Raw genomic sequence first — 13,449 nt, 5'->3', positions numbered from 1 at the left:
CCTGGTAAACCACTTAAAAAAGCTGTTTTTTCCACAGAAGTAATACTATAATCAGCTTTTGCTTGACACGACCTCATGTAATATATCACTAAATTAAAGCCCATGCTGATAAAGTTATTTCTGTAATGAAATGTTCTGTTTTAATATTTCAAGATTATTTTGAAGAAAAAAAGGTTCCCAGGTGTTCCGTGTATGGGAATTCTGCAAAGTGTCAGCAACTGTAGATAGTCTACACTCTACACTTTGGTTACACTACGCTCTAGAAGGAATTTTAGGTGGACAGAAGTATGAAAACAGTCTTATGCAAGTGTATAAGTGCACTTATAAGTGCATAAGTGTATATACTTATGTAAGTGTATAAGACAGTGTTTTCATACTTCAGTTTCAAAATAATTATATATATATGAGATACAGATACATAAACTGGTGAGAAGCTCCTAACTCCTATGGCACTCTTTTATCCATACTTTTAGTACTGCATAAGGATCATTAGGCTATTATAGAAAACCAATAGCTTGAACATAGCTATTAAAGGATTTTTCTTTAGTTGCTGATATTCTGTGTGTTAATTACTGAGGAAAGCTGTCTCTTTTAATGGTAAACCTGTAGTTGTTAATTGTTTGGTAACCCATTTTGTGTTTTCTGTTCATTTTCTCTGAGAAATTGCAGCCACAAAAGACACCACAGCTATCAGTTTTGCTAACTAACTGCCCTATTAGTTTCTCCAATTAGGCCAAGAATTTAGAAGGAAAAAAACATTGTCATTAGATGTAGCTGTTCCAGTGGAAGATTAAAGGTATTGCTCTCGTACAGTGCTTGTGCTTTTCCTGTTCTGTGACAAAACAGATTTCTGTTCCCATTGCTGTCAGGCACATACACAACAAACACGAAATCTTTGTAAACTAAGCATTTTAAACTGTATGGGTGGCCCAAGTGATTAGTGAGGGAGGCATTCAGCCTCCTAGATGCTGATTCAGCTTGAACCTAACTTGCAAGTATTGATCAGCTTGGCCTCTGGATATTTATAAACAACTTGTACCCTTTTCTTAATATCCACGGCACATGCAATGATTTTTGACTGCTGTGCATGTTGTCTAATTTAGTAAAGACTAAATGCTGCTGGACAGGCCTAGAAATAGAGAAAGCTACTATGTAAGAATGCTACATGTCTCTGAAGAGACAGTTTTAACTTGCTGTCTGTTAACAGACCAATAGCTCTGGTAAATTTATTTCCACGAGGCAGCAAAAAAACATGTAACTTATTAGTTGAACTTACTAAATAGTAATGTGATTAAATATCATATGTAAAATGCAGTCATTCCAAAGCTGCACAAAAAGGCTCCTCCTATTACGTTTCTAAATAATAAATGACTCTTTTGCTTGCTAGCATTGTTTCTGCTTCCTGAGTTTCTCCCAGCTTACCACAATGTGAATTTCCACTTGCTATAGTTTTTAGTCTCATTTCAGGACCATTAAAGAAGAAATCATACATGCAAAAAAGCTGAAATAGACTCAAATGATAATTTGTCAGTGTATGATAATCACCTGAGCCTGATCTTGCAAAATGCTGAACACTATATCCTTCTGTTATCCACAGTAAGAACTGGAAGTACTCAGCATATCACAGAATCAAGCCTTGATGTTTATGTGACTGCAATATAGTGCAGTTGATTATATTCTGAATTTATATTCTCTCGACCTCTGTTCAATCTTTGAGGCTGTTTGTATCTAGGAAAACAAAGTATTTGAATACAGTTTCATAAGAGTAAAATTTTATGACAACATATGAAAGCCTGTATTAAAATTCAGAACCATCTACTACTTTTATTTCATCTACTTCATAACTTTGTTCACTTTGCATGTGTATCCAAATAAACACACAGCTTTAAAGTCTGTCTGAAAATATCTTTATTGTTTTTATCTCCTATTCCATTGTCCTTGTGATGTTTATCGTTATTTTGCCGAGCATAAGGCTATAGTCATGAAGTTTAATGAGACGATAATTTTCAACATGATTTTATTTAGTGCAACATTATGTGGCAGCCTAAGAATGCAAGTTTGTATCCAATCTGTATTTTTTTCTCCAAAATTTGGAAGATCATTTAAGAATTCAGCTGATACTTCATCAAGGATCCAAGTGACAAATGTGTTCGTACTGATTCATGTGTACTGTCTCCAAGCAATGCATATACCCCTGTTAAATAAGACTTCTGTGTCTTTTTGAGGAAATGTATGAGTTATGTTCTGCTGAAATATGAAATCATAAAACTTCTCATCTACTAGTTCATAATCAATTTTATTTGAAACTGGAAAGAAATATTGACCTGTTCTGCTTCCTTTCCCAAGCATATTGTGTAGTACCATTCCTGTATCTCCTCAAGCTCCTTCTTCAGTGACCATATTATGGATAAAACATTTCTCATGGTCAAATCAATTTTTAGAAGCTTCTGATTTCAGCTATTCAATTAATTGCTCATCTGCACCCTCTTTCTCTTTCTTTTTTGTATTTCTCTTTTTTTAACCATTTAAAGGACTGTATTTATCAGTATGACGTTGTAACATCTGAAATAACTCAGATTTTGTTCCTGTTCTTCAGTGAGTAAAAGACGACAATGATGATTGCCTTGTAGCAGTTAGGAACTCATTTTGTAGATGATTTATTATAGCATTTTCTTATTGTAAGCTGTTTATGTCTGAAAATACCTTGTATGAAGGAGACCATACCTTAGAAATAATAATTTCAGATTCTAGTAATAAATTGTAAAAACAAGCAGGCAAAAAAAGGGGTCATGGAAATGTTTTCTCATTGTTCAATTAGCTTTATTTGTTAGTGCTGCCCCACCTGCAGCACACTCTCTGATAAGCAGGTGGTTTTGGACAGGAGCTGGAGGTTTCTGCCCTTTCTTGTTACCAGTGGTATGCTACCACTAAGTGTTATTCACTACTGCCAAAAGGTGACTGAAAGAGGTAACATCCAGTAGATAGAAAAGGAACCTTCAGTTATGCTGAAAATGTAGTTTATTTCTCTTGTATTTAATTTGTATGTGAAAGCTTTGCAAGCTAGTTTAATATGCATTTGATTACTTAGAAGTTCATAAATAAGTCACTGTCCTGATGAGGTTTACTGGATATGTTCTTAATTCTGTGGCATGATAAAAAAATGTATTAAATGGATATGTGAGAAGTGAGCATCTTTTCTCTGTCCTGTACTGAGAGATCTATAAGTATGGAGAAAAAAATGTTTACATGTCCTGGCCAAATTTATTCTTGTTTCATTTTGAAAACTCCATACCATGAAATAAGGATGGACAATTTGTTTTATAGTTCTTTATTTATAAATTACATGTAAATGATAAAGATCCACAAAGAAAGAAAATTCCAGATATCTTCTAGGGATATTTTGACAAATACTTGGCTAATTAGGAGCCTGAGCAAAAGTAAAATGTAACACTTTCCAAGGTAGTGATCATCACTGGAAATGGCTACAATAGCTGTAGGGCCCATAAGAGAAGTCAAAGTCAATGGCAGGGAGGGATTATATCCAATCCATATAATAAACTCAAGACCAGTTTAAAAATGAATACCTCTTGCTGTTTTGAAGCAAAACACATACAGTTTTATTATACAGAACATTGTTTACAACTTTCTGATTACTATAAGGTAGAGAATGTAATTAATAGTTACTGATAAGTAAGATTACTTGTAAAAACCTGTAAAAATAATGACTTGAACCAAGAGCAGATAATTTCCAACAGCAAATTCTAGCTGGGCTTTCTGTTTAGAATTTGTTGGCGTGTCCATATGTTTACAGAATTTAATCAAATAATCTACTTATATTTGTTTCCTCTACTTCTTATTCATCATTACCAATGTCATATGCTCATGATACTACTTTTGATACAAACATATAACATGATTTCACAGACTGTTTAGGACCATTTTCACATTCTGTTAATTCTGAAGTAACAACTTGATCTATCTATATTTCTAAGAAATTATGCACAAGACCATACCATAATTTGTATACAAAGCTACCATAATTAGTCTCATAAGCCTTCATTCTCATCTGTTTGAGTTTTCAGACTTTTCAAATATGTCTTTTTCTTGTAAAAGAATGATGATGTACATATGTACAAAACAGTACCTGTTTGTACAGAGACATGTAAGACTTTGGTATATTCATCCTGTGACCGAGATAAAAATTATTTGTTCAGGAAGTTAAACAGCCCAATACACTTCTTAATTCTTTTCATGAGCTGTGACATTGATGACACTTCCAGTATGTTGCTACCCTTTTAGTATCAGAACATACCATTCTCACAAATTAAATGGATCAGCTTAGCATAGTCTTGGCATGTTTGCCTTACCCAAGCCATCCCTCTGACCTCCCTCTGCCAGTGTCCATCTCAGTGGCAGACGATTTTGGAATACCCAACCAAGGTAGTCTTCTCAGCTATCTGATACTACTGAGTAGTTTTTCAGAAAGTATTTTCTAAGGATCATTGATGTAGTGCTTTTCACAGCAATGGCATGTGATTGTTCAAATTTGCTCATGTAAAATTACCTATGAAAAAAAAATTTTGGAAGTAACTAAGGAGGTCTTAGGGCTTGCATATCCTTTTTCCCCCCCTTTCATTAGTCCATTTTTCTCCTGTGATTTTGGAAAATGAAAGGTTACACTGTACCTGTAATAAGTCCTGTAAGAATTAAGCCTTTGACATATTGACAAGAAAGCTTCTTGGTAGCTATAAAACTCTATTTTTTTGACCAGTAAAGACACTATATTTCTCTTTGCTGAAAAATATTTATTACCACTGAATATCTAAAAACCCCTGTCACTTTAACCTGTTGGGGCAGAATATATTTTCACCCCAGACAAGCTAAGAGCAAGCAGGAATGTTTTAATTACCATTAACAATGGATTAACATTAAAATCTTTTATGCCAATATCAGAGTCACTGTCATCTCTCTTATCACTATAATCTGACAGGAGGTAAACCTTTTCTCTGAGTTTAGTTCAGCTACTGAATCATCCAGTGAGAGCTCATCCAAATATATCTATAACCCCAAGAGGGCTCATTACAACATGAAATTCCTCTGGCCCAACGAAGGAGCTCTCTGAAATTCCCACCCACAAATACTTGCTCTTGCTTATGTTGCTCATTGTTCTTGCTGCAGTCAAGTAATTGTTGAAGGTGTCAAAATGTGTTCCTGTCACTTGCACTGCCCACAAGCACTGTGACATAACATCTGTGAACACAGGTTTCACCTTCTAATCCAGGCAATCTGTATACAACCTGAAATCAATTATTAACCTGCACTGTCCCACCAAAGGGTCCAGAGCTAAATAAACCAAAAGAATTCCAGGGCAGTGCTGCCCCACTATTCTTATTTCTTTTCTTTGCTCCTCATTTACAATACAGAGATTCACCATGCCTGAAGAGGCAAGACCCGTAGATGGATGTTTTATACATCAAGAAGGATGACCTTTTTGAGGTGAGAAAAAACAAAGATAGCATTTCTACCTATACATTTTCAGATGCTTCCCACAGACTTTCCAGAGTGACTGACACTGCTCAACTCTTCACTATGTTCAAGCTAAATTAAGATTTGCTGATTGTTTTCTCTTGGCAAAAGAAGAACCCAAAATTTTAATTGATATTGACGTGTACAGGAAGCCTTTGATTCCTGGTATTTATCCATTTGCCATTTTCTGCCTATAAATAGACAAACAAACATGCTGAAAAGGATAAAAAGATGTTAATGGAGCTCAAGTTAATGCAACAACAAAACGCTATACATTAGGGATAAATAAGTAGCTGATATATTTTTGCTTCCAATCTTTTTCTGTTCCATCTTTCATTTTACAGAAAGAGAATGAAATTTTCCTTTCCACTCACAAATCCTTTCCTTCATTTGCTAGATTTGGATATCATATAATACTATTAAAAACTGCTTCTGCTGAGAACAACCAAACCAAACCAAAGCAAAGCAAACCCAACAAACCAAACCCTGTTCTTTGAAGCATCTCATCATAGTAATCCTTAATATGTCAGCAGTCACCCACACATTCGTCCAGGACTGGATTCTTTAAGCTTGCCCTATTTTTCAGTATTCATTTCTTAACTTATAGCTGCAACCTCTAGCGGCCTAAAGTTTTCAGCAGACATCACTGGTTTAACCTAGCTTCATCTTTCACATTAAATAACTTCTTTCTTCAAGATCCTTATGAGACAGTGTAGTCATCAGTGAAGGTTCCTGAAACAGTTGTGTTAGAGTAATCAACTAATGCAATTAATCAGTTCTTAAAGGTTCCCAAAAAATCCCATATAGATGCCATGTCAGTTTTTACTGTTTCATCTGGAATGTTCCTGAGTCATTTCTCACTCTATAATGATGCCTCTGGTCTCTCCAACTGCTATTTCATTATCAAGTGAAGAATTGTATAGGTTTCAGTAAGTCCACACAAAGTTCAGTTCCATATTCACAAAGTTCAAATCTGATCAAGCAATATTAAGAGACAACTTGCATATGTGCTGTTATTGCAGCTATGTTCATGTACACCCAGTTAAAAGACATTCCCTTGTAGCTCCAATAAATATTGCTCAAAATGTCTGTAGCTGTGTGGCATCACATAGCACTTATATGATTCATCAGCTTGTGACTCCGGAGTTTTTAACTGACATGATTTAGATCACTCATAAAAACAGTTATTTAACAATCAATAGGAAATTAACTTTTTATACAGAAACCCAGCTTTATTTTTGGATGTAACTGATTACAGATGAAATCTGGTAACATGAAATAATGAAAACCTGCTTTCTTTAGGCAGTCCCCATCTCCATGCACTGTTACTGGTGCAGTAAAAAGTTAGCATTTCCTGACTTGAGGCACATGGTCAGTATGAGTGCAGGTTCCCAGTTACTTCTTCAGTAACATGTAAGGGCTCAGACCAGAGGCATTCCAGGGTTTTATGCAGATCATTTCTCCACATTTGTCTTGTTGATGATACTCCCACTAGTACATAGTTCTGTTTATTTTCTGTCTTACTTGTTTCCCTACTCACTCCCAGTTGGAAGATCCCCCCCGTCCCCAGATCCTGAGGTTGCTCAGGCTCAGTAACTTCTAGGTACCAGTGCCATATAGGTGCTCCCTGAACAATGTGCGTTAAATTCAGAAACTAGCTGCTCATTTGAACATGCTGAAGGGTTCAGCCTAGCACTGATCACCCCCAGTTAATGTACTCCCAGAGTGCTCTTTGGCTCCCTTTTTCATTTTGCCTAAATTATTCAAGGATTCAATGTATTTAGGAAAAGGAAGGATCCTGTGCAGCCTGGACTGAAATCATTTCCACACATGATACTTTTCTCATGTTACTTACAACATGACTAGTTTTTCTCTAGTATTGCATGTAATGAATTTGTGTTTGTAAATGTGAAATTCACTACCAATCCATTTCCTTTTCTTAAAGTCAGAGCACATGATTCGCAGAGGAGAAGGAAGTAAATCAATTGTATTACTTCAGAATAGTATTGTTAATTCCTTTTATAAATTAAGTATTATGGATATATGAGGTACAGTATCATCTGCTTGCAAAAATTCAATGGTGCCCTGAACTTTACTATTCTACAGCTTAAGTTTATTTTAAACTCACTGCAAAATTCTAGCATAATGATTAGCGCTGCAAAGAACATCTGATTCATGTATACTTCTGTTATAGAAGAAAATTGCTGTGGAGTTGATTAAGGTTTCAAGTAAGAAAACAGATAGACTGTAATCTGAACCCGTTGACATTTTCTGAACCATTTTTAGAAAAAAATACTTCCTTCTAGAGTTAAATCTCAAGTGAAGCTCTTCACCTCATGGCAAATAAGACATGGTTTTCAGCTGCACATAAGCAAATCCTAAAGATTTCAGCAAGAGTTCTACCTCTCCATATCCTCTTGAGTAATGTAATCAAATTTGTGCTTTCATATATATCCCATCTCTGGCAAAGCTTGTCTGTATAATTGTCCACGCCAAAGACCTTATTCAAACGCTAATATGGGGGCATATCTAGCAACCCTCTTTGTGAACAGTTGCTCCATGTCTAGGCAGTATGCACTCATGTTTACTATCCCATTATTGCATAATTTTCCCAGATGCTTGTCTCAGCTCCTGTGTCTGCTTCCCATTCACACTACCTTTGGATTAATGAATCTCTGAGATAAGTCAACTCTGAACTGGCACTCTGAGGAGTGTGACAGAATATGTCGTGAGAGCTAGCATTTGAGCTGGAGCATCAAGGATTTTATAGCTGACCTTTACATGGGCAGGCAGTTTCTCTGAAGGTTTATATCAAGAAAACTTGAACTTAAAGTACTTCAACACCACTCTCAAGTTTTAGCTGTTAGGAGCTACAAGATGCTATATTCCAGTGCTTCTGGACTCTTTGCACTGGACAGGAGTGACATAGATGTGTTCCACCAGAGAAGATGGGTGACTTTCTGTGGATGCCCTACACAGACTCTGATCAGAAGTGAACCTCCAGTTTTCAGAGGGATGAACTCTAATTTCTAGAGTACATTAGTTTCATTCAAAGACGGAATGTAGAAACAGTTGAGAGCATTATCTTTTAAAAATAGCTGTTATTGCTGTACAATAAATAACATTCGTGCTTTGCTCTTGCAACTCAAAATTCTGTTCCAGGGGTCATCTGGAAATCCAGACTGAATCTCTTGTGGTGAAAATGTATTTCTTAGCTCAGTAAAACACCACTGTAAAATCAATATTTATTCTCAGAACGGCACCTTTGAAAGATGTAAGATAAGAGAGCTGTGAAATATGCTTAAACTGGAAGAAGTTTCTCTGCTGAAGTTTCAGAAGTTTCAGAAACTCTGTTACCAGATTGAAATTCAGCTCACTGTGGTAGCGACTTGTGATGGGAATACAGCCATGACTGGAATGCTGTGTCATGCCGTGGGACTCAAAGGACTGGATACGAGCAAGTACTGTTTCAACAGGGCAAATTCAAGCCTTGTTCAGTTCTAAATAGCAATGAGCCTGAAATGTATCCCTAGATATGAATCTGAATGGAAGTGCTCCCCTTTACTCTGGCTGCCTAAAAATTGGTTGTTAAGGTCCATGCTTTTCCGCTGTTATGAACGGAATTCACTGCTGATTGATAGGTTCTTTCCAGAGGTGGAATTAGAGTGCTTTAAAAACTCCATCCTAGCCTGTGCTGATAGATCTGTCTCCAGTTGTTATAAGTAGGTACGGGGTTTTGTGTGTAACATTTTGGACAAAGCAAAATAGTTAAGCCATAGTTCAAATGTACACAGGAAATTTCACAAACTTGCAAATTTATGTAATTGGCATTAAGATTAATTCAGTTAGAAGGAAAGCGAACTGATTAAAAAAACCTCGGAGTTCTAGTATCTTTTAAAAACTAAATTTCAGGAAATGGAAACTTGTTCCTTGATTATTTTGCGTAATCAATAGAAACTCCTGATGCAAATGCACGCAGTGATATCATGTGTTTCGTCATGCTTTTTTCTTTAGGAAGCGGTAAGTTTACGATTGAAAAGTCATCTTCATTTCTCAGACTCTGGTGTGTACTGTGACCGATGCCAACTATTTTTTTTTCTTTGACTCTTTCCTACCTTATGTCTTTAGAACTTAAATTGTGTTTAATGTTGTTAGATTTAGATTGTGGGTGAGAGCACAGTGTGAGGGAAAAGGCGGGGAGTGAAACAGGGGCCACTTTGGTGTCCTGCTCCTGGCTGAGCGTAGTTATTGTTTGTAATTAGAGTAGCTCCCCTGGTGCAGTCTATGGCTGGTTGTCAAAGGGCTGCTGCGGCTTGCAGTCTGGTTCTGTCCTCCGCAGCAGTCATCTCCTCGGCATCTCAGGCTGGAGCTCACTGAAGAGCAAACGGGAATGCTGTTTAGGACTCTTGCGTGACCTTGGAGTAGCATAAAAGTCCTGGAACACTGGGTAGGTGTCTTTTCTTGGGTTTGTGGCCCCTGAGCAAGGCTTTGGTTAGGTCTGAGTCAGTGTCGGTTGTTGCTAATGGCCACTGGCTCCTTCGAAGTGGCAGTCTATCAAGAAAAATAAAGTCATATAGAAATGTATTGGTCTGCCTGTGTGAATCGGGAGGTAGTGTAGAGAAATGGTCCCCAAGTGTACAACTGGCTTTAAGTGGCTCAGCTGCTTTTCTGCATTTGAGTGACAGTGGCATTAAGGCTGCACAGAAACCCAACTATTCATCTTTTCTGGGTAGAGCAGCTGTCTTTCAATAACAGCTAGAGGAATGCAGCTCTCTATGACACTGATATAAGGCAAGCTAAGATAGGAAGGATAATAGGTTCATGCATAGAGGATTACATTATTTCCTTTACCTAAACAACTGACTAAGGTAAGAGGTAAACATTTATTTACCATCTAAAGATGTTATATAATTTATATCATTTAAGTAAAATCAAAGTTTTTTAAAATAGTAGATAAAATCTGATTTTTTCCCATCCTTTTTTTTTTTACAAATATGTTAATGTTCCAGATAAATAATTCAAAACAGAAGAATACAATAATTCCATTTAAGTTAATTAATACTAAAAATGTATGAGCTAAGAATAATGGTTAATGAGATCCTAAAGCTTTTCCCTTTATCCCCAGTCCATGTCCTCTCTTCTCCTACCCTGTCCCTTACCCCCAGTCTATGGATTTAAGTTCTGTATATATCCTCCAGGAAAACTAAAGGTTAAGTTTTTGTTTAGGATGGAAGTGTTAGCCCCTAAGAAGAGAACACATGAAGAGAATGAAGATTTGCAACAGTATCATCAGAAGCCTGCAAACTGCAAGAAATTGCTTAGGAATTGCTGCTTGATAAAGCGAATTTTTGCCTGGAAAAGTTTGAGCTCTAAAGGTACCTTTCCTATTGAAATTTTTAATGTAGGAGAAATTGTTGTCTTTCCAAAAATTCTGAATTTTTGATACAGTGGTATTGCTGAATTTAGCATCATTCAAGTTACAGGTAAAAAAAGTGTCTGCTGTCTTGGGTCTGTTGTGCAAAGAGATTAAAAATGGTACAGCTTTGATTGAAGGTGCTTTATCATAATGTGATATAAATAATTGTACTGCATGAGCATTCATTTTGCAGCATATCAAAATACATGGTTTGCAGAAAAGGTCTGCAGAGAAAAAATAGTCCTCCAATCAGGGGATAAATGAATAAATGTAAAATCCCAGCAATAAATGTATCAATTTATCAGGGCCCAACCCAAAAATCTGTTTTGATGAGTAAAACCTCCTTTGATCACTGTCAGGGTAAATTTAGATGGAAATTACATGATCAATCCCTTTGTCTTTGAGGAAATGAAGACAGGTAACATACTGTCACTTTTACACATAATGATGCTATGTACTGTTTTTGTTAATAAATACTAAAAGAAATGCTTCTTTTTAAATTGATAGTTGGCTGTGAAATATCTCACCTATCGAAAGTCTAACTGTTTTATGAATAATAAACTAAATGGCAACCATCCTGAAGTGATAGTTAAATCTGCTTCACGTTATTTTCCTCAGGAACATACATGCAGTTAAGGATTTTATTCAGCATTGATTCCTCTTTTTACCATCATATTTGTACTGTGCGACATTATGTAAAAACAAAACAAAAAACACTGCCCCAAACAACCCTTTTGTGTTTTGGCAGCATTTTTCATCCCCTTGCACACAGTTTATGACAATATAAAAACAGGTTCACAGTATATTGAATTTGTGTCAAACAGAATGAAGAAAATGCATGACATTATTTTGTCATGAAGAGCTAAGTCACCATATCCTGAGTGATATGTTATTTTATTTACACATTTACTTTAAAGGATGTGCTCTAGTAGCTTAGTTTCAACATTTAGAAACAATGATCTGGTTAAATACAACCTACCTCTGATTTTAAACTGTCCTTAGCCCTGTATTATCCAAGTAAACAAGTGTTTGATATGCCTTTTAATCTAAGCATAATCATTTAGCTGTTCTTGGCCACTCATTTTTAAAGCTTTAGGGTAATATTTCCAACAAATCGATGCTTTAATCACCATGCATATTATGGTTTGTACTTCTAATTCTCTGCACTTTTTTTTTTTTTTTTGTATTGTTACTGGAGCTAATGAAGCAAAAGTGAATTTGCTGTAACCCTTTCAAAACACTCATCCTTTTGTTCATGGTAATTTTAGAATTTTTTTCATTGGGTTATTTATCAACAATCGCAGTAGGCCTAAGGAATTGGATCTCTAGAAATGGTGTGTGAATCTAAAGCAACTTGCACTAAAGTTAATAGGTCTGATTATTCAGTACCTTTAAACTGACTAATAATTTGCACCTCTGGAAAGGGTCTTAAAAGAGTTGATAAGTAATGATAGACAATGATTTATTTTGTCTTGGTAAAGAGAATTAGCAGATATATGAATCACTGTAAAATCAGGCTCAATTAAGTTACTCTGGGTTACTCCAACTGAGACAAAATCAGAATCTGACACATAGTTAACTTAAAATGAAGCTATTAATTTTGCTTTATCTAGTACCGAATGATAGAAAGCATATTCCCATAGGGATCCCTTTACATGAACCTTTGAATATTTATCAGGATCAAGAAGACTGACATCCTGAGGTACTTTCTTCAGTGCTGTTCTGTTGTCCAAGGTGACCTCACTGGCCTAATAGATTTTCCTGGACTTCAACACTAGAGCGTAGTGACATCTATAACACAAGTTGTATATGGCATATCCCACTGAGTTCCTGAGCCACAGCTAGGTAAGATTTTATACATATGGAGATGCTCATCCATCTCTGGAATAAGTTAAGTCAGCAAGAGGTCTGCTGTAATTTAACTTTCTTCCTAGTACCCATGACAGTGCTGTGGTAGCTACAGAGCACCTGGCTACTGAGGTACTTGGTCAAGACCTACTATTTTCTGACAGCAGGATGAAGCTGGGCTTGCAAATGATATTGTGGTGGCTCATTCCCACTTCGGTATTCTTTTACACAAATCAGATTCCCCATTCGTTGTCTTAAGCTACCTTACATTAGTAAAGTGGTATAAAAATGGTCATGAGGCAGTTGAGGCTTGCAGTTTAGAACTTAAAAAAACCCTGAAATGTTTTTGTTGATATTTTTAAAAAATAATGAAAATTGTAAATACTGAATTATTTGGTAATTCACTGCCATTATGACAGTTTGTAGCTGGAAATACTGTAAAGTGATGCATACTTGATCTTTCTTTTAAAACAGAGATTATTTCTCTTCTACATTTGTTTTTCATATTTTAGTTTATTTGTATGATCTTGAAACTGAGTTTGTCAACATGTTGTTTTAACTACAGAATTAATTATACTTTCAGAGACAATTTCCATTTATTAATTTGGAGCAGGCAAATAAATATTTGATTCACTGCAATATTCATATGATTTAACTCT

General features: G+C 35.9%; 1 protein-coding gene across 3 annotated transcripts in view; it reads left to right on the top strand.

Annotated features, from left to right (window-relative positions):
• The window catches only part of KCNIP4 (potassium voltage-gated channel interacting protein 4), a 442,570-nt gene that overhangs the window by 34,091 nt on the left and 395,030 nt on the right, over window positions 1-13,449 (top strand). The window contains exons 1-2 of one of the 3 annotated variants that reach the window (XM_074865890.1): window positions 9,842-9,973; window positions 10,753-10,901. The exons of 1 other annotated variant lie outside the window; for it this stretch is intronic. In XM_074865890.1, the coding sequence (XP_074721991.1) occupies window positions 10,754-10,901 (148 nt within the window). In that variant the 5' untranslated portion in view covers window positions 9,842-9,973; window position 10,753. Of the gene's footprint in view, window positions 1-9,841; window positions 9,974-10,258; window positions 10,395-10,752; window positions 10,902-13,449 lie in introns of those variants that run through there. One more of the 3 variants, XM_074865891.1, reaches the window with a different exon arrangement.

This window comes from Strix uralensis, chromosome 4 (genome assembly GCF_047716275.1).
Source record: "Strix uralensis isolate ZFMK-TIS-50842 chromosome 4, bStrUra1, whole genome shotgun sequence".
In the NCBI taxonomy this organism is placed as follows: Eukaryota; Metazoa; Chordata; class Aves; order Strigiformes; family Strigidae; genus Strix; species Strix uralensis.
This window is presented reverse-complemented; position numbering and strand designations above follow the sequence as displayed.